Source organism: Phytophthora infestans, genomic scaffold, assembly GCF_000142945.1.
Source record: "Phytophthora infestans T30-4 supercont1.11 genomic scaffold, whole genome shotgun sequence".
Classification (NCBI taxonomy): Eukaryota; Oomycota; class Peronosporomycetes; order Peronosporales; family Peronosporaceae; genus Phytophthora; species Phytophthora infestans.
Genome location: NW_003303748.1, coordinates 2383755 through 2405907, shown reverse-complemented (window position 1 = coordinate 2405907; position 22153 = coordinate 2383755). Strand labels below are relative to the sequence as shown.

Sequence of the window (22153 nt, the reverse complement as noted above, 5' to 3'; positions counted from 1 at the left end):
AGTTGAAGTGACTTTTAACTACGATGGCTATAGTTTTTACTTTTTATCGCTATTAAGTACGATGCATTAGCTTTAAAATTGCATCGCCAAAAAGAAAAGAAAATCACTTACGATAGGTTTGATGGCGTTGAAGACAGCATCCACGCCACGGTAACGCAGTGTGCGTACGTCTGCATGAAGTCGGGAGACGATGCCGCCAGTATGCGCACTGCCGGAGTGGCGAACAGCCATATATAACGTTACATTGTATAATGCAGGCCCTGCAACAGCTACCGTGTTGATGTGCGGGGATCAGTACGCAAGGAGCCTGTGATATTTTTTACGTGGAGTCGTGGTGCGTGGACGTGTTTGAGCACTGGATCTCGCGTTGCATTTGATCTCGTGGCTACTTTTACGTATTCTGAGGCGCTAGTCTCTTCATGAAGAGAGGAGAGAGTGAAAGGCGATGGCAAGTGGAGTGTCTTGCTGTCATCGAAGGGTCTGATCGCTACTATATGTGCTGGTGGAGGCGACTTTGACGAGCTGTATGGTGCGAGTGCAGCTTGATGCAGAAGTCTGATGTGTCCAAGTATGACTTGGCGCTCGCGATTGGTGCCGTGGTTTCGTCAATTGTTGCCGTCTGATTCTGGAGTTGCTCCTTGCTTTCCCGTTCGAAAGTTGCAAGCGACTGTATGAGATTCGAATTAAACGTGGTTTTTCGTTGGCGTTTTGTGGGGTTATGTTTTTTTCGCTGGTTTAATTCTGCTGTTTGCTACGGTATCTTCAATGTTAACTTGGCTGTGAAGCTCTTGTTGGTGGGTGCTTTAAAAACCCTGGAGTACAGTACCTGACGTTGGTTGCGTGCCCAGCAGTGTCCAAAGAATCAAGTGCATACTGCGTGTGCGGGGGTGACAATGCGCTTGGGGCACTTGATTCTTCACGCTGTAGACCCGCAGACAGCCAATCGGATTCCTTCCTCTCGCGGCTTCTTCACGGTCGGAGTGGGCCAATTGCATCGTGTTAGTACTAGTGACGTCCTGTATTATCAGACGTCGAGCACGCAAGAAAGAGTGCGCAGACCTGGACGCTGAGGCTGCTTCGGCGCTTTGTGGACCTCATTCCTCAAGTTACCGCGGACCACGCACACGACAACACTCCAGCGACCTGCATCACGCCCCAAGCTCTGCGGATGAGCCGGATGAGGTGGCGTGTACCTGTTGGATCCATGGCTGTGCACGCGAAGGACGTGTCGAGCGCGCGTTGAACTTGCTCGAAGATCTTCTCGAGTGCGGCTTGACCCCGTCGCTCGTGACGTACAACACGTTAATCAATGCGTGTGCCAAGTCGCACTATTACGCACACAAGGCTGTCGAGCTCTACAACGAGATGCAGGAACTGTACGACTACACGCCCGATCTGTACTCGTACACGACGGTACTGCACGCGTGTGCCAAGCATGGAGACTTTATCCAAGCCGAGCAGATCATTCGACACATGGAACGGCATCATGTACCCATGACCGAGTTCGTGTATAACACGCTGTTTAACGTGTACGCACGCGCTCAGTTTCGCGCTATTGTGGACAAGGCTCCGCGGAATCAGAAGCCATTGCCCAAAGCTGAACCCATTTACCAGGAGCCACTGGAATGGGACGACGACGGGAAGGAAATCGACTTGACACGTCCAGGAAAGAAGACGTTCTCGCTAGAGAATGCCAACTACGATGGACGCTTTGACGAGGAGGGCGAGGACGAGGACGAAAGGGACGAAAGGGACAGCTACAAGCTCAGTCCAGAGGCCTTGGCACAAGTGGAAGCGTTGCGTCAGCAGGATGAGTCCAGTCACGAAGAAGTGAAGAAGGCCGAGTCGACGGCACTGGTCAAGACGGAGCGGAGTATGGAAGTCTATGGCCAAGAGGACGACAAGCTGTTTGCTGACAGTGAGGAATCGCTGGACTTTGAGCTGACGCCGATGGACTTGACAGACTTTGGCCAGTTCCAGACGCTCAACATCAAGCGTGCGGAGGTTCGGTTCCATGAAATGACCTTCGAGAAGGGTCTCAAGCCGTCTCGGACGACGTTGAACTCGATGCTGGGCGTGTACACGAATGCGCTGCGTCTTCGCTCGGCCGAAGTCTTCATGGACGAGACGTTCTCCAAGTTCGAGCTCAAGCCCAACAAGTTCACGTACCGTAGTATGATGCAGATGTACGTGCGCGCGAAGCGGACGACTCAAGCGGAGCAGTTGCTGGAGCGTGTGCGTTCGGAGATCGAGAGCGGAGATGTGGAGGCGGACGAGGTGACATTCGGCTTGCTGGTGGACAATTACGCCAGGAAACGCTTGCTGCGTCGCGCGCTCACGACTCTGGAAGACGCAGACGCGCTGGGGCTGCAGCTGCAGGAGAAGCATCTGAAGAAGATCCGCGCTCTGACGGAGAAGTACGGCGTCTTTACGGATCTCATTTCAGAGAACCCGAACGCGGTGCTTCTCGCTAGCTCTCGCTACAAACTCATGGAGAAGCGGAAGGTGCGTGCCCAAGTGTTGGAGTACAACCGCAAGATCGGGAAGCGCTTTCTTCTTCCGGAAACCATCTACTAGACAGACTTGTATGGCGTGGGGTGTGTGGTGGGGCGTCAGGAGGAAAGGTTCGTCAGTAGATAGATGCTGTCCGAGACAGAGATAATAGGCTTTGGACACTACAGTACCCAAGGGCGGTACCCAAAGGTGTGTGAGGATTGTATTGCCTTAGAAGCGAATCCTACCAATATGAGCGTGTCCCTCGTCAAGTGACGTTTAGCAGCCGGAGCCACCGGCGATGCGCAGACAGGAAGTGGAGTCGGAGACGCAAGGACAAGGTGTCCACGACTGTATTCGAACAGTATCACCGCCTACAAAACTACTACATGTACTCAAGTAACTAGCGAGACGAAACGAAGCACTTCTTTTGTGAAAGTATTGTTTATAAAGACTTGTAATATTGTCGACTAGTCTAAAATCTGGGAAGCGGCCAATTCAGACCAACCGAGAAGAAAAGTCATCAGCTTCCACTGGTAGAGCCGCAAAAACTCGATGACACCTCCAAGTGCTGAGTGTGCGGTGAGCTCCACGGCATACAGGGGTCTCTCTCCACACGACAAGAAGATGAGGATCTTGGATTCCTGGTAAAAGACAGAATGAGCAATCGTTGGGGCAGACGAAAATGACCCGTGCTTGCTAACGAAGCGGTCCTGTGCGACGAGCCGTTCCTGCGTGTGACTACTAGCACCGGTGTGACTCTGAGTCACTGACTCACGGTGAGCTTCACTTATCGTCAAAAACACTCATGACAAATTTCGTCTTCGAACGCGTTGGCCAAAAGCACAAATCGGTCGATTTTCAGATAATAATCAGCTAGTAAGATAGTACTAGTTGGTCAAGGGCTAATTTAATTATATTTAATTTAATCAGATACAGTAATAGTAGTTGTTGATCTTCGGCTAATCCATAGAAGTTCTAGTTGTCTTAGTAGTCCAGTAGAAGTTAGGTATTAAGTCCCACCAAGCAATATCATACCCTGCCCAGGGAGGTCGCCACTGCCTGAAGACGCTAATGTCATCTCGCTCGGCTCAGAACGGCTGCAGATGCCAAAATTGAGCTCTCGATTGCAATCGTGCCATCCCTGGAGAGCCATTCTCCTGGTCATGGTCAAAGCTCGACGGTGTCCAGCCTTGACCACCCATTCCGCTGGAGAGGTCACTTGTCGGGTTCCAGCCTTGGCTACCAGTACCACAACTTGTTGTTAGTCGTCGCTGGCTGCGATCAAGCCTGATACCCAGCTCCATTGGGAACCATCATGTTGTTTGAAGACGCTGTCTGCATCCACCGAGGCTCCCTAAGCCTTCATCTCCAGAAGAAACTGTTGAGCCTTACTGCCTCGCCCCTGCGGCTTGCGTGACATCATTCTCGCCACCGAGTTCAATTGCAGACGCTTCAGGCTGGGGTCCATTAGGCAATCCGCGACGTCTCGTCCATTTGTCAAGGCTATCTAGACGTAGTAGGCCACTCTAGTAGTGATCGATGGTCGCCAGTCGCTGTTGCATTAACTACGCGGACAGCAGCACACACAACCATCGCCACGGACAACTCGTCCGCAAGACACACATCAACTTGAAATTCTTCAACCGCAACGGGTTACCGATCTATAGACTGGGAGCACATCGATAGGAAATCAGTCGGGTGTGTGGTTCGCGGCACCTTGGCGAATGACAAATTGCGCGAGATACCAGGTTTGACAAAAAAATCCTCCAGATTTTTAGAGGCCCAATAGGACATCATCTCTGTGGATGCAGTACCGAATCAGCTATGCTAGCTAGCTCCCCATTTGATGAGACTAAAAATTGCAGGGAATAAAGTGCCAACCGTACCAAATAGTATTGAGGATCAATTGTGACGTAAGTGATGGCGGGGTGGGTTAGCAGGACTTGTCGCGGAAGATCCGCAGCACTGGGATGTAGTTGTGTAGAAGGCTTGGGCACTAGCCGGTGAAATTGACAATGGCGAGTGGAGAGCACTGAAGTCTTGCAACACCGTGGGCCAAAGTATCCACTTTAACGAGCTCAGCTGACGTTTGAGCCGCCAGCCACATACGTGCCACGGTAGCGCTGACAATAAGTGAACAGCAAGCTTGATGTACCGATTTCAGTTTATTCCTTCAGCCATCGTACGTCGAGCTCAGATTGCTTCCCTTGATGCGACGTAGCTTTCGCAACTGTTGCCGACAGCACGTTGGCCTTGATAGTAGCGGGCATCCAGGCAGACGCCACGTGTAAATGTCGGAAACTGAAGAAGCGTATGACAAAACTGTGTACACGAAAACCCCACCAAATAGTCTTTGCAAGCTCAATCGCTTAAGGGCAACCTGCATTTCCTCATCCGATTCGGCAGCAGATATGGGGCACTATAACGCGACTAACGCAGCATTTCGGTCGACCATACGCTGAAGGTAATTAACGACGGCTTGTACTGTACTGCCGGCTACAGTGAAGCTCGCATTCTCACGGCCAGAATCAGACATTGGTCATCGCTATTATGATACAAAGGCAAAACAACACGACTGCATTAGCCATCAGCCTGCCACATACTGACACTCAAAGACGCGCTCACCTTTCCACTTTGCAAAGTCTTTGGTACACCGCTCTGAGCCGCACATTCTTAGGCATTAGTAGCCTCGTTGTGATAATCAGAGCAGGACACCGCAGCACATAGCAATTCCACTTCGCTTGGCCGCTTCATGCTTGTACAGAATACTCAGATACCAGCGTACGACACCGCCATTCTCTTGTCTAGTCACGCTATTCTCTAGGGTAAATTGTAAATACAATGGAATCAATGTCAGCACTACCACAAACGCTTCGTCATACGGACACGATACGGAACGACAAGGCAAAACGTCACCTTCCTCATCTCGTGTGCACCACTTTGATCGTGCGTGTAATACCGTTCCAGCATCGTGTGGTACGACGAAAACTTCCCGTCCGCAACACGAAATCTCTGCTATCACTCGATTCTGATGGTCGACGGAGAACGGAGAGATCCAAATGCTACCTCTATCAGCCGATAGCGAAACGTCACGTATCAGCTCTCGCAGTGCCGGTCGGGCTTGAGCTAGCCGATTCTGCTTGAGGTGAAGGAGTTGGCCCTGTGCCCAGCCCACATCCGCGGTGGCGACGTGCATGAAAATCATCAAGACAGCGCTGCAATCGTGGCACATAAAGTGCGCCACAGCGATGACAGATACCACCACATTCGCAGTACATGTAGCTCGATCTCGACAGACATAATGCATTTGGCCGTATTCGCGGCTCCATTGTTGTTGACCTCGTCTTACAAAGCACATAAGCATGCCTCCTCACTCAAATAGCGCGCATTTTATGCCGCGACTCAATGATAGTCCCAGCAGTTGCATGTATCCACTCCACGCACACCAAGTCGTGAGTTTGATGACTCGAGCTTCGCAGACACTTTAGTGTAGATACTCACTGCAGACACATTAAGTAGGCATAACCACGTCAGTTCAGTGGACGTATCCACATCTTCTACAGCCACTATGTACATGTAGTACGCTTACCATCTGAGTAGAGCGGAAGTTGCTCATGTTGGACATGTTGCACACTCCATGTACCCGAACTTGCCGCAATTCCGCGTAGTGACACGGGTGAAAATGCTCGTCTTCCGTGCTTGTCGAGAGTAGTGGCCGACCGAAAACGCCGGGACTGCGTACAACATGTCCACAGAACACCTTCTCACCATGAGCCTGGTGGCCGTACTGGCCTAAATGTGGGTATTTGGTTTGATAGTGACCTTGTGCTGCACAAATATGCTTTAGAATGCTAATACATTTCCGGACGATATGGTGCAATTGTCGCCATTAGACATTTTTGCTGCACCCATCCTTGTATTTTTATCAGCCAGACACTTACTGACGTTGAGGACGTTAAGCCGCCGGGTATGTGGTGACCGAAACGCAGTTGCCGTTTGCTTGGTTGAGCTCGGATGCGGTAACACACTTGAACACGAAGTTGCTGTATTGGCCTTCGCGTCCACAAAGTGGGCATGTACGCGGATGTGGCCGCTGCAGCAGGCAGCGGGCATGACGCGTTTTCACTGACTTCATAGGCTTCAGTGCATCCGGGGCCAATTGCCGTTGCAGTTGAGCGTTAGTAAGCGCCAGCACCTATCGGCATGATGCAACTTGCATCTGCAAGCTCGCTTAGCTCGCGTAGCTTGGCACTTTAGCAGGTGTAGTCGCTGTCGCGGTAGGCAAATCGACAGGTAGGCCCAGCGGCGAGCGTACATGTCGCCGCTCCGTCGCCTTTAGCGTGACGCTTCCACACACTAAAAGCGGGTTTGTCGATGGATTGCCATTTGTGGTGGGATGTCCGCTGAGAGGCCACTTCAACTTAAGGTCACCGAGCATACGATCATCGAAAGTAGCAAGCAATATGAGCAGATTTGTGTTGGTTGTACACAAACTTAGTCACAACATCCGTCGTACCGTATCACTCGTACGTACATGTACCGTGATTCGCTGAAGACGGCAGCGGACATGTCGGCGCGTCCAGCCAGGACGACGGGGCACAGCATGTGCACTCCTGCCGGTACGTCTGATAACGTTGGTCATTCGTAAAAAGTGCAGCCTCGTCCTTCTTCTGCTGTAGCGAGCAAAGATAATGGGCGCGTATGTCGTGGTCTACGCTCTCACTGCCGATGTAGAGCAACAGATACAGACGAAAGGAGCAAGGTCAGGCCTGTAATCAATAGAGCTACACGTTCATTACGTGCAATTTACCTGGTGCTGTGTAGAAAGCGGTCGCTAAAATTCTGATAACGTGGGTATGAGATGGACCCACCGCCGTATGGTAGCGTGACCAGCGGCAGGGAAGAGGATGCATTGAACTTTCTTGAGTAGTAGCAGAAAAAAATGGCAACTGAAGCTGCATTTCGAAAGGCCAAAACAAAGGGGAGCTGGAGCTCGCTGCCAGTCATTGGGATGGGCTGGGTCCGGAGAGGCTGGGTTTGTGAATTATTTGCTGGCCTACCCATCAATTTAACACTCTAAAAGTGATACCTGTCGGAGATAGTAGCTGAATATAAATGTTTGATAGCAATTTCGCGCGTTTGAACCCGTTGTTTCAACGGTTAAACGATCTCTTTAATGTGATAGTGCTAATGAGAGACACTGAGTTTTTCTCTTTATTAAGATGGTTGCGTGGCGCGACAATCCGGCCGGGTACCCGGACTGGGCAACCGAGTGTCAATCCATGCTGAGCCCGACCTTCTGGCTGCTTACGAAGCGGGTGGCTCGCGCTCGTTGAGCGCATGGAGCTCCAGTGGCACGGGGTGAAAGATTTTGGCCATTTCTTCACTAAAGTAGTGAGGAAGAAATGGCCGATCTCTTTTGGTCTCTAGAAAGTCACAGTTGAAGTGACTTTTAACTACGATGGCTACAGTTTTTACTTTTTATCGCTATTAAGTACGATGCATTAGCTTTAAAATTGCATCGCCAAAAAGAAAAGAAAAAACATTTACGATGCGTTTGATGGCGTTGAAGACAGCATCCACGCCACGGTAACGCAGTGTGCGTGCGTCTGCATGAAGTCGGGAGACGATGCCGCCAGTATGCGCACTGCCGGAGTGGCGAACAGCCATATATAACGTTACATTGTATAATGCAGGCCCTGCAACAGCTACCGTGTTGATGTGCGGGGATCAGTACGCAAGGAGCCTGTGATATTTTTTACGTGGAGTCGTGGTGCGTGGACGTGTTTGAGCACTGGATCTCGCGTTGCATTTGATCTCGTGGCTACTTTTACGTATTCTGAGGCGCTAGTCTCTTCATGAAGAGAGGAGAGAGTGAAAGGCGATGGCAAGTGGAGTGTCTTGCTGTCATCGAAGGGTCTGATCGCTACTATATGTGCTGGTGGAGGCGACTTTGACGAGCTGTATGGTGCGAGTGCAGCTTGATGCAGAAGTCTGATGTGTCCAAGTATGACTTGGCGCTCGCGATTGGTGCCGTGGTTTCGTCAATTGTTGCCGTCTGATTCTGGAGTTGCTCCTTGCTTTCCCGTTTGATTGTTGCAAGCGACTGTATGAGATTCGAATTAAACGTGGTTTTTCGTTGGCGTTTTGTGGGGTTATGTTTTTTTTCGCTGGTTTAATTCTGCTGTTTGCTACGGTATCTTCAGTGTTAACTTGGCTGTGAAGCTCTTGTTGGTGGGTGCTTTAAAAACCCTGGAGTACAGTACCTGACGTTGCTTGCGTGCCCAGCAGTGTCCAAAGAATCAAGTGCATACTGCGTGTGCGAGGGTGACATACGCTTGGGGCACTTGATTCTTCACGCTGTAGACCCGCAGACAGCCAATCGAATTCCTTCCTCTCGCGGCTTCTTCACGGTCGGAGTGGGCCAACTGCATCGTGTTAGTGCTAGTGACGTCCTGTATTATCAGACGTCGAGCACGCAAGAAAGAGTGCGCAGACCTGGACGCTGAGGCTGCTTCGGCGCTTTGTGGACCTCATTCCTCAAGTTACCGCGGACCACGCACACGACAACACTCCAGCGACCTGCATCACGCCCCAAGCTCTGCGGATGAGCCGGATGAGGTGGCGTGCACCTGCTGTATCCATGGCTGTGCACGCGAAGGACGTGTCGAGCGCGCGTTGAACTTGCTCGAATATCTTCTCGAGTGCGGCTTGACCCCGTCGCTCGTGACGTACAACACGTTAATCAATGCGTGTGCCAAGTCGCACTATTACGCACACAAGGCTGTCGAGCTCTACAACGAGATGCAGGAACTGTACGACTACACGCCCGATCTGTACTCGTACACGACGGTACTGCACGCGTGTGCCAAGCATGGAGACTTTATCCAAGCCGAGCAGATCATTCGACACATGGAACGGCATCATGTACCCATGACCGAGTTTGTGTATAACACGCTGTTTAACGTGTACGCACGCGCTCAGTTTCGCGCTATTGTGGACAAGGCTCCGCGGAATCAGAAGCCATTGCCCAAAGCTGAACCCATTTACCAGGTGCCACTGGAATGGGACGACGACGGGAAGGAAATCGACTTGACACGTCCAGGAAAGGAGACGTTCTCGCTGGAGAATGCCAACTACGATGGACGCTTTGATGAGGAGGGCGAGGACGAGGACGAAATGGACGAAAGGGACAGCTACAAGCTCAGTCCAGAGGCATTGGCACAAGTGGAAGCGTTGCGTCAGCAGGATGAGTCCAGTCACGAAGAAGTGAAGAAGGCCGAGTCGACGGCACTGGTCAAGACGGAGCGGAGTATGGAAGTCTATGGCCAAGAGGACGACAAGCTGTTTGCTGACAGTGAGGAATCGCTGGACTTTGAGCTGATGCCGATGGACTTGACAGACTTTGGCCAGTTCCAGACGCTCAACATCAAGCGTGCGGAGGTTCGGTTCCATGAAATGACCTTCGAGAAGGGTCTCAAGCCGTCTCGGACGACGTTGAACTCGATGCTGGGCGTGTACACGAATGCACTGCGTCTTCGCTCGGCCGAAGTCTTCATGGACGAGACGTTCTCCCAGTTCGAGCTCAGGCCCAACAAGTTCACGTACCGTAGTATGATGCAGATGTACGTGCGCGCGAAGCGGACGACTCAAGCGGAGCAGTTGCTGGAGCGTGTGCGTTCGGAGATCGAGAGCGGAGATGTGGAGGCGGACGAGGTGACATTCGGTTTGCTGGTGGACCATTACGCCAGGAAACGCTTGCTGCGTCGCGCGCTCACGACTCTGGAAGACGCAGACGCGCTGGGGCTGCAGCTGCAGGAGAAGCATCTGAAGAAGATCCGCGCTCTGACGGAGAAGTACGGCGTCTTTACGGATCTCATTTCGGAGAACCCGAACGCGGTGCTTCTCGCTAGCTCTCACTACAAACTCATGGAGAAGCGGAAGGTGCGTGCCCAAGTGTTGGAGTACAACCGCAAGATCGGGAAGCGCTTTCTTCTTCCGGAAACCGTCTACTAGACAGACGTGTATGGCGTGGGGTGTGTGATGGGGGGTAAGGAGGAAAGGTTCGTCAGTAGATAGATGCTGTCCGAGACAGAGATAATAGGCTTTGGACACTACAGTTCCCAATGGCGGTACCCAAAGGTGTATGAAGATTGGATTTGCTTTAGTACTCGAATCCTACCAATATAAAGCTGTCCCTCGTTAAGTGACTTTTAGCAGCCGGAGCCCGGACAGGAAGTAGAGTCGGAGACGCAAAGACAAGGTGTCCACGACTTTATTAGAACAGTACTAGCCGAGCGCCGCCGCTACGCGGCGGAAATGTAGGTTGAGCTCTCTTGCTTTGGCCCTGCCGCCTCCGCTACGCTTCGGCGTGATAACTAAAAAAACGATGAGCCCATGTGTACCAACGTTATGATTGAAACATTTGAATATTGTGTCGCAAGACGCCTTGCTGTTGACGGTAGTGTTTTCTATTTGATAATTTAACGATGATTTCAGGATTATTGGACGTCATTTAGGCTCCAAGTTTATTAACGTTTCTCTATGTGGTCTACTTAACCAACTATAATTAACACCTCTCGTGTTTTGTTGTTGTCTTGCGGCTCCACTTAAAATCGTATCCTACGCCCTTGTCGGCGACACGTCTGCCCGTTAAGTAGTATCGGAGTTTGCTGTCTAAACAACTAGAAAACAATGGTTTACAGCAGTAACGCATATGAGCTCATTTTATTTAATCTAAAAACTTTTTATGGATCAAGTGACAACGTTTATTAGCTGCGTTGTTCGTACGGCCAGTTCTTACGGCCAGCTTCTGTTGTACATGTACTACGATTTGGCAGCTCAGTCAGTTACCTCACTCTCAGATAAATTATTAATATTTCTACAACAAAAAGCTGTAGTTATTAAAGTCATTGTAACTTGCAGAAACTATTAAGTGCAGAGTATTACATATTTTAGTATAACCTCGAAAACACGCATTCCTACGTGTACGCTAAGCACCTTGCAGCTTAGGAAGCGTCTTTAGGGGCTACTTCATTGGAGAATAAGAAGCTCTGTCTGTTTAGCACTTAAATATTACAAGCAACATGCATTATTAAAAAAAAAAATATATTAATACTTCGTAATATTAAAATGATGCCGCCTTCGGATAATGGATAGTCTTGCAAATCTCCATATGTGCTCTGTGAACCACATGAATTTACTGATGTAAGCTACATTTTCCGTTTTAACCAATCGAAGCCGCCTTCGCTCCGCTCGGCAGCCAATGGGAAGATAAAAAATCTGAGCGTTTCGTGTGACGGACGGACGGACACCGTGCTAGCATTGATAGTTTAGGACTAGCCGCTACGCGGCGGAGGTGGCAGGTTTAAGTCCAAGGGGAGATGGGCTCCCGCCTTCGCTGCGCTCCGGCGTAAACATGATTTATGTAAACGTGATGTATTACATGCATATGAAATTGAACATTCCTACTCCGAGCCAAAGATGTGCCTGTAGACAATGTTCTGGGCGTAGACCCCATCCTCCTCCTCCAGCTTTGGGTACTCGACCAGCGCCTTGAATCTTGATCTTGAAGTAACTCGCGACATCGTAACGTACAGCTGCCCGTGGGAGAAGCAAGGCGTAGCAAGATACAACCCCAAGTACTGCACCGTTTGTCCTTGCGCCTTGTTGATCGTCATCGCAAAGGCCGGTTGGACAGGAAACTGCTTGCGTCTCAAATGAAACGGAAAGCTCCGAATGTCTCCGTCACTGATGAAAACAATGCGGGGAATCAACACATGTTGCCCTTGTCGCTCACCGGTCATGATTGTGGCGTGGATGACATGTGGCTTGAGGGCCACAATTCGAAGCCGTGTTCCGTTGCACAACCCTAGATCTGGATTTAAGTTTCGCATCATCATGATATGCATTCCTACCTTGAGCGTCAACTTGTGGAGAGGCATTCCACTGATATTCATCGAGTGGAGTACCTCCTGCTCGAAGAAATTGCCGTCACCGTCGTCTTGTACAGAGTCGGAAGACATGTATTCCCGCGCCTGTCCAGTTAATCGATCGGTCACCGCTTCATTGATTCGGTGCACGATTGCGTTCGTGGTCGTGAGGATCGTACGGTTAGCGAAATACTCGTCGGTAGCAATCTCGGGGTTATTAATCTCGCCATACATCTCGTCGATGATCCGATCCATGCCTCTTGGAATAACGCCAGGACGAATTTCCTGGCCCTCATCCTCTGGCACAGGTGGATTCTCAATCAGCATATCGCGCGGGATCTTCATGTAATCGTTTCTTAGGGAAGGGTTTACATCATGCCTTCCCTCCCCAACTTGCAGCAGGAACTCGGAGAACGCAGCCATTTCCTCAGCAGTGTCTGCAGTATCAGCTGTACGCACTCGCATATTTCCCGTAAGACGGAACGTCTGGAATTGGGGCCACAGCCTAGACGACTTGAGGCAAGCGTCAATTGTCTTTTCCACTGTCCGTTCGCGAGTGCTGGCCTTCTTTACCACTCCATTCTTAACGACCGGGAGAAACTGGCGGAAATCTCCCGAAAGTACAAACACTTTCCCCCCAAAAGGCTCGGTATCGTTGTCAAGTATGTCCCACAGTGTTCTGTCTACTGCCTCGAATGCGTGGCGATGGGCTATAGGTGCTTCGTCCCAAATAATCAAACTTGCATGCTTGATCAACTCCTGAATATGGGAGTCCTTCCTGATACCGCACGTCGAGCTCTCGTTCAATTTCAAAGGGATCTTGAATGTAGAATGCGCTGTCCTACCACCCATAAGTAAGAGCGAGGCAATACCGCTAGACGCCACAGCGATGGCGATTTTCCTCGAGCGTCTGACTTTGGCCAGTATATTTCGAAGCAGTGTAGATTTTCCAGTACCACCCGGGCCATCGACAAAAAATAGTTTCTTGCCTTCCTCTGGGCATACAACCGCTTCAATAATCTGGTCGTACATCACCCGCTGACTTTCGTTTTGCTGATCTTCTGTGTTTACAATCGCCTCCAAAGCTGACGCATCGTATCCAGTGAGCTCACGTCGTAGTAATCCGTTTTGGCGAAGCGCTTCACGAATCAATGTTGGGAACGACCCCAACTAAGGAAGCTCGTCGAAGTCAGCTACCGCATACCCACTCGCTTGAAGTAGCTCGTGAATGCTCATCAGCGTTTCAAATTCGACCAACGCCGACTTAAAGGGGTCCATCAAAGGCTGGTGTTTGCGTGCAAAGTCTTGGGAAAGATCCGCGAAGAACCGATCACATAGAACACCAACATTTGCTGGGGCTGAATACACCAGAATGGTGACAAAGAGCAGGCGTAGTTGATACGGCATTTGGAAGTCAGCCGCTTCCCTCAAACACGAAACCCACTAGTTGTCATTCTCTAAGTAGCCCGCCTCCCGCGCCGCAATTTGGAATGTTGGGCAGACAATCCCGTTAACCGTTCTCACGTCTTCAAACGACGTTGGACCTCTACGCTGACAGAGCAGTAGCCGAAGGTAGAACCGCTCCATATCTCGAGGAGACACGTGAATCATGCGACCAACCGCAGCTTGATACTGTTTCCGGCGAGCCCACCTTTTCGGTTGCCCTTCCTCCGGCGCTTTCCAGCAGAACTCTTTGGGGATATCCTGATACAACATCGTCCTGGCAATATGGTTCTGAGGCTCTTCACTCGCACACAACTCAAAGAATCTGACCAGCATCGTGTGACTACCACGTTCCAAAACCGCCTCCGGGTTTTCCGTCTTACGAAAGCAAAGCGTCTGGCCTGACTCGAGATGAACCGCTAGCTGTGTCACCGCATGAGTTTTCCCCTGAATCGTGAAATCGAGCAGGCGCATGCAAGCTTTCACCGGAGAAATGTACCGGGCGCTCAAGAAACGTAGAATCTCATTTGGTTCTCGACGCGCACTCTGCTGCCCTCCTCGGACTTCTTCCACAGTGAGTATAGCCATGTCGGGTCCTTTGTACACATACTTGTACAGGTATTTAACCGCAGTAATATCCGTGCACACTTCGACATTGATGTGGCAGTTGTACTTCTGGGATAAGTACGGGTTGTACGGTACAGCCCACTGGTTGATCGTAGCATTGTCGTATTCTCTGCCTTTGAACTTTAGAACACCTTCTTGCCGTCGACGTCGTCTGTACACTGGATATCCGCTGGCATTGGCTTGTGTAACTTCTGCTAAGGGCTTCGGATATCCTTTGGTGCACTTGCCGTCCTTCATACACGCGCAGGAAGGGTTTGCAGGCCCGCATGGACCATGGAGCATGCATGACATGACCGTCTCATACAGCTGAGGGTTTGTATCCTTTCGACAACGTAAATCCGCGCGCGCACTCGCCCCAGGACGCCTTGGTTTAAATCGTCAAGCGTCGCTTGTAGTTTCTGCTGCCACACGCGAGCCACGATGTCTGGTCGCTCTTGAGCTGTCTGGATATCGGAAGGTATCGCTTCAAGAATCTCGTCCCACTTAGGGTTGCACGTTTCAGTCAGGAAGACGTCGGGCCGTCCATACTCACGAACAATTGCCATCGCATCTTGATACGACTTGTACATGGACCTCGGGCTACCCAGGTGCGAAGCCGGTAGTATGATACGCTTGCCAACCTGATTAAGAAAGTGGGTTGGTCGTCCTCTGTTGCCTCCGTCCTGGTCCGGGTGCACCAATCTGTTCTGAGCTCGGTCGTATTCCGACAGCAGCACTTCTCCTTCCGCCAGATCCAAAGTATCTTCGTTGAGCAAAGCGTACTAGACATCGAGAAAATGATGGCAGAGCACAACCCATTAGCGCAACGGTTCCTCCACTTTGGGCAGCAAGTGCGTCAACATAACACGGAGGCTCCAGTAGACTTGGTGTTCCGTCTGCATGACAACTCCTCGCGACCGAGGCCACATAACCGCCCCACTGTGTCTGAAGTGGCTGCGACTCTCATTGAGGATGGCAACCTGGCTCAGCCTCGGGATCTACTTCTCTTTACACGCGATCAAAGACTGATACGTTTGTACGAGACTCACGCCGATTACGATCCACTCCAATACCCGCTTCTCCTTCCATATGGAGAGAAGGAATGGACCTACACAGACGAGTTCGCGAATGGTGCTGGGTATCGAAACAAGAAGGCGATGTCGCTTCGTGAACACGTCGCGTTCCGCCTCCACCAGAAAGTGGATGATCAGTTCGCTCTCCACCAAGGCGGTCGTCTATTTCAGCAGTGGTGTGTAGATCAGCGTGCAAAATGTGAGCAAGAACAGCTTCGCTGGGTGGCCGACAATCAGAAAACACTTCGCGCCGATCAATACAGGGGTGTTCAAGAGTGCAACACGATCCAGATCCGCGAATATACCAAGACGTCGCTCCTCGCGGCGTTGCATGTCTGGACCCACAATGTAGATCTGCGCAAACTTGGGTGCTACTCGCGCGCCTGTCGGACGGTCTATGTGGGGAAGGAGAGACCCTAGGTAGTGCCCCATAGCCCCTTGAATGCGATATGTGTACACCGGCAACGCTCTCGTCTTGACGTACGTTTTGAAACGATCGGTTTGAGCACGATGCACCAATTGACGTAAATGCAAAAGCTTGGTTATAGGCACGGATTTGACGCCGAAACGCGGGATCTCCGTACAGCTGAAGGAGCTTCCGGGGTGCGGGGTGTAGTGGGGGCAGCCTTACCCTGCCTGCCAGGCAGCATGATATCGCAGACTCGCCAGGCTACCTCCAAGCATTGCAGATCGGGCAAACGGTTGTAGCCAGGAGCTTTTGGCGACCGTTCACCACGTCGTCGCCCGTTGTCATGGACGCATCGAAGTCCTCGAGAGATATAAGAGCGTGCCCATGTCGGACGCATTGGCGTCGAGTGCGCACACGTTCGAGCTCCTGCTGGCGTTCTGCTTCCGTCAGCCGAGCTCGTCGATCCGCATGCTGCTATTGGTTTAACTCAGGTTCAGCTTCCTGTTCTTGTGGAGGCAGCCCCGCACGTCTTTCTTGATGGCGAGCTCTGTCTTCCTCGCATCGCTCCTGACGCTCCTCTCCGCGCTGTCGAGCTCTTCGTGTGCGTTTACGCTCAGCATCGTTTTTCCTGACACGGTCGCGCTGAGATAGTGTCATGTTAGCTCGTCGTGTTCGGGCCCTCTGTGCGTCGCGGGCGCGCTCGCGCTCTGCCTGCGACAGTGTCCTGCTATCTCTTTTCGCGCGAGCCCGCTGCGCAGCCGACACTGGAACCGCGTCTTGAACAGGAACGGTGGTATGACAGGCACCGCAAGCAAAGCCACTTCGGAGACCCCCGCTTGATATGCCGCTTCCATTTGAGCGGCAAACCGTCGTTGATGCTCTGCAGGATTGGTCTCTTCTGTCTTCTCCTCCTGCTCTTCCAAAGCCACCGTTTGGCCTTCCGTAACTTCTGTAACCTCTGTAACTTCTTGGTGCACGCTGAGAGCCTTCAGCGCTTTGTTCAAGCCATAGCGCTTCTTCCTTCGTTTGGTTTGACGCCGTTCCCGTGCTTCCTTTTCCTCTTGGATGGGTGTCGCGTTAATGCGTTCATTCTCGCGCAGACCCTCCTCCAGCTCCTCACGGGTCCTTTTCCGCTTAGTTCGAGCCATAGTTCTGCGAACACGTAAACGTGACGCGTTAGACAATGTCTAAGTACACCACACGTAGCAGTAATTTTTCATAGAGTAGTGTGTTGGAATACGCGTACTACCCGGGATTGCTTGCTCCCATCAAGGTTATCTCCGATCACTTATCCCACAGTCACGGGCCGTGAGGCCCGGAGCGGTTTAAGTTTGCAAATTGTGCAGTCGAATCTTCAGGGTTGGGCCCCCGGGTAGTACTGTAGCTTGATGTGCGATATCCTTTTGCCAAAAGGCAGCCTTAAATTGCAAAGGCTGGTTATTGATAGGCTATTACAGCCCCCATCCCATCTGTCGGTTAAAAGACGCCAGTTACGGTACCCCCTCCTGACCAACTGCACGCACGCAATGTGCGTGCCCGTCAATAACCATTAACGGCCGGCTCAACTGGTTCGCTGTCGGGTTTGCGGTCAATGGACCAGGTGCCAAATGTGCTCTCGCGCAGAGTGGGCGGTGGGATAAAGCCCCAAGAACCCAGAGGGTTCTAGAACTAAATCCCCTTAGCACGGCTACCTACTTGCAGGATAGAATCCCGCAAGCTATAAGCTACCCCCTAAGCAGCCCCAGGAACCTCGGACTATCTGTGTATGTGTGTTTTGCTAGCTACTAATGCAAACTTACATGCATACACGCAGCGTACCTTGAGTAACGTGGCGTTTTACGGCTTCCGTTTTGAAAATGGGGGCAAAATGAAATTTGAACGGTGCATTTAAGTACGATGTGTTGACCACATTTTATATGTACACCACATATTGCAATTTTAGCGAATCGAGGCCGCCTTCGCTGCGCTCGGCAGCCAGTAGAACGCGCGTATTTGCGTTACATTAATCAACCCTATTCATGGCTAAAAGTGTAACTTTTGCATAGTCAAGCCGAGTCACAAAGATAGGTGCAGTTGAAAGGATAGGAAAATATAGTACCAAACAGGTGGAGCGTAGCCATGCGTGGGGAAAGGTTCATGCTAACAAACAGGCTCGTAACGGACGAACGTACGGACGGACGCAGACCACACTCCACTAGATGGGGTAGACTAGCTGTTCGCCGCCGCTACGCGGCGGAGGTGGCAGATTTTAGTCCAAGAAGAAATAAGCTCCCGCCTTCGCTGCGCTCCGGCGTACACATGATTTATGCAAACGTGATGTATTAAATGCATATGAAATTTAACATTCCTACTCCGAACGAAAGATCTGCCTGTAGACAATGGGCGTAGACCCCATCCTCCTCCTCCAGCTTTAGGTACTCGACCAGCGCCTTGAATCTTGATCTTGAAGTAACTCGCGACATCGCAACGTACAGCTGCCCGTGGGAGAAGCAAGGCGTAGCAAGATACAGTCCCAAGTACTGCACCGTTTGTCCTTGCGCCTTGTTAATCGTCATCGCAAAGGCCGGTTGGACAGGAAACTGCTTGCGTCTCAAATGAAACGGAAAGCTCCGAATGTCTCCGTCACTGATGAAAACAATGCGAGGAATCAAACACATGTTGCCCTTGTCGCTCACCGGTCATGATTGTGGCGTGGATGACATGTGGCTTGAGGGCCACAATTCGAAGCCGTGTTCCGTTGCACAACCCTAGATCTGGATTTAAGTTCCGCATCATCATGATATGCATTCCTACCTTGAGAGTCAACTTGTGGGGAGGCATTCCACTGATATTCATCGAGTGGAGTACCTCCTGCTCGAAGAAATTGCCGTCACCGTCGTCTTGTACAGAGTCGGAAGACATGTATTCCCGCGCCTGTCCAGTTAATCGATCGGTCACCGCTTCATTGATTCGGTGCACGATTGCGTTCGTGGTCGCGAGGATGGTATGGTTAGCGAAATACTCGTCGGTAGCAACCTCGGGGTTGTTAATCTCGCCATACATCTCGTCGATGATCCGATCCATGCCTCTTGGAATAACGCCAGGACGAATTTCCTGGCCCTCATCCTCTGGCACAGGTGGATTCTCAATCAGCATATCGCGCGGGATCTTCATGTTATCGTTTCTTAGGGAAGGGTTTACATCATGCCTTCCCTCCCCAACTTGCAGCAGGAACTCGGAGAACGCAGCCATTTCCTCAGCAGTGTCTGCAGTATCAGCTGTACGCACTCGCATATTTCCCGTAAGACGGAACGTCTGGAATTGGGGCCACAGCCTAGACGACTTGAGGCAAGCGTCAATTGTATTTTCCACTGTCCGTTCGCAAGTGCTGGCCTTCTTTACCACTCCATTCTTAACGACCGGGAGAAACTGGCGGAAATCTCCCGAAAGTACAAACACTTTCCCCCCAAAAGGCTCGGTATCGTTGTCAAGTATGTCCCACAGTGTTCTGTCTACTGCCTCGAATGCGTGGCGATGGGCTATAGGTGCTTCGTCCCAAATAATCAAACTTGCATGCTTGATCAACTCCTGAATATGGGAGTTCTTCCTGATACCGCACGTCGAGCTCTCATTCAATTTCAAAGGGATCTTGAATGTAGAATGCGCTGTCCTACCACCCATAAGTAAGAGCGAGGCAATACCGCTAGACGCCACAGCGATGGCGATTTTCCCCGAGCGTCTGACTTTGGCCAGTATATTTCGAAGCAGTGTAGATTTTCCAGTACCACCCGGGCCATCGACAAAAAATAGTTTCTTGCCTTCCTCCGGGCATTCAACCGCTTAATTAATCTGGTCGTAAACCACCCGCTGACTTTCGTTTAGCTGATCTTCTGTGTTTACAATCGCCTCCAAAGCTGACGCATCGTATCCAGTGAGCTCACGTCGTAGTAATCCGTTTTGGCGAAGCGCTTCACGAATCAATGTTGGGAACGACCCCAACTAAGGAAGTTCGTCGAAGTCAGCTACCGCATACCCACTCGCTTGAAGTAGCTCGTGAATGCTCATCAGCGTTTCAAATTCGACCAACGCCGACTTAAAGGGATCCATCAAAGGCTGGTGTTTGCGTGCAAAGTCTTGGGAAAGATCCGCGAAGAACCGATCACATAGAACACCAACATTTGCTGGGGCTGAATACACCAGAATGGTGACAAAGAGCAGGCGTAGTTGATACGGCATTTGGAAGTCAGCCGCTTCCCTCAAACACGAAACCCACTAGTTGTCATTCTCTAAGTAGCCCGCCTCCCGCGCCGCAATTTGGAATGTTGGGCAGACAATCCCGTTAACCGTTCTCACGTCTTCAAACGACGTTGGACCTCTACGCTGACAGAGCAGTAGCCGAAGGTAGAACCGCTCCATATCTCGAGGAGACACGTGAATCATGCGACCAACCGCAGCTTGATACTGTTTCCGGCGAACCCACCTTTTCGGTTGCCCTTCCTCCGGCGCTTTCCAGCAGAACTCTTTGGGGATATCCTGATACAACATCGTCCTGGCAATATGGTTCTGAGGCTCTTCACTCGCACACAACTCAAAGAATCTGGTCAGCATCGTGTGACTACCACGTTCCAAAACCGCCTCCGGATTTTCCGTCTTACGAAAGCAAATCGTCTGGCCTGACTCGAGATGAACCGCTAGCTGTGTCACCGCATGGGTTTTCCCCTGAATCGTGAAATCGAGCAGGCGCATGCAAGCTTTCACCGGAGAAATGTATCGGGCGCTCAAGAAACGTAGAATCTCATTTGGTTCTCGACGCGCACTCTGCTGCCCTCCTTGGACTTCTTCCACAGTGAGTATAGCCATGTCGGGTCCTTTGTACACATACTTGTACAGGTATTTAACCGCAGTAGTATCCGTGCACACTTCGACATTGATGTGGCAGTTGTACTTCTGGGATAAGTACGGGTTGTACGGTACAGCCCACTGGTTGATCGTAGCATTGTCGTATTCTCTGCCTTTGAACTTTAGAACACCTTCTTGCCGTCGACGTCGTCTGTACACTGGATATCCGCTGGCATTGGCTTGTGTAACTTCTGCTAAGGGCTTCGGATATCCTTTGGTGCACTTGCCGTCCTTCATACACGCGCAGGAAGGGTTTGCAGGCCCGCATGGACCATGGAGCATGCATGACATGACCGTCTCATACAGCTGAGGGTTTGTATCCTTTCGACAACGTAAATCCGCGCGCGCACTCGCCCCAGGACGCCTTGGTTTAAATCGTCAAGCGTCGCTTGTAGTTTCTGCTGCCACACGCGAGCCACGATGTCTGGCCGCTCTTGAGCTGTCTGGATATCGGAAGGTATCGCTTCAAGAATCTCGTCCCACTTAGGGTTGCACGTTTCAGTCAGGAAGACGTCGGGCCGTCCATACTCACGAACAATTGCCATCGCATCTTGATACGACTTGTACATGGACCTCGGGCTACCCAGGTGCGAAGCCGGTAGTATGATACGCTTGTCAACCTGGTTAAGAAAGTGGGTTGGTCGTCCTCTGTTGCCTCCGTCCTGGTCCGGGTGCACCAATCTGTTCTGAGCTCGGTCGTATTCCGACAGCAGCACTTCTCCTTCCGCCAGATCCAAAGTATCTTCGTTGAGCAAAGCGTACTAGACATCGAGAAAATGATGGCAGAGCACAACCCATTAGCGCAACGGTTCCTCCACTTTGGGCAGCAAGTGCGTCAACATAACACGGAGGCTCCAGTAGACTTGGTGTTCCGTCTGCATGACAACTCCTCGCGACCGAGGCCACATAACCGCCCCACTGTGTCTGAAGTGGCTGCGACTCTCATTGAGGATGGCAACCTGGCTCAGCCTCGGGATCTACTTCTCTTTACACTCGATCAAAGACTGATACGTTTGTACGAGACTCACGCCGATTACGATCCACTCCAATACCCGCTTCTCCTTCCATATGGAGAGAAGGAATGGACCTACACAGACGAGTTCGCGAATGGTGCTGGGTATCGAAACAAGAAGGCGATGTCGCTTCGTGAACACGTCGCGTTCCGCCTTCATCAGAAAGTGGATGATCAGTCCGCTCTCCACCAAGGCGGTCGTCTATTTCAGCAGTGGTGTGTAGATCAGCGTGCAAAATGTGAGCAAGAACAGCTTCGCTGGGTGGCCGACAATCAGAAAACACTTCGCGCCGATCAATACAGG

At 51.2% G+C, this 22153-nt stretch overlaps 2 protein-coding genes across 2 annotated transcripts; both read left to right on the top strand.

Annotated features, from left to right (window-relative positions):
• Nucleotides 1-545: 545 nt before the first annotated feature.
• PITG_07626 (uncharacterized protein) lies at nucleotides 546-2577 on the top strand (the record flags this gene model as incomplete). The annotated part of the gene is made up of 2 exons (XM_002904537.1): nucleotides 546-568; nucleotides 1029-2577. 2 exons carry the CDS (start codon nucleotides 546-548, stop codon nucleotides 2575-2577), a joined length of 1572 nt encoding a protein of 523 aa, XP_002904583.1.
• Nucleotides 2578-9300: 6723 nt separating this feature from the next.
• Nucleotides 9301-10512, top strand: PITG_07625 (uncharacterized protein; the record flags this gene model as incomplete). The annotated part of the gene is made up of 1 exon (XM_002904536.1): nucleotides 9301-10512. The coding sequence occupies one exon, from the start codon at nucleotides 9301-9303 to the stop codon at nucleotides 10510-10512; it is 1212 nt and encodes a 403-aa protein (XP_002904582.1).
• Nucleotides 10513-22153: the final 11641 nt, after the last annotated feature.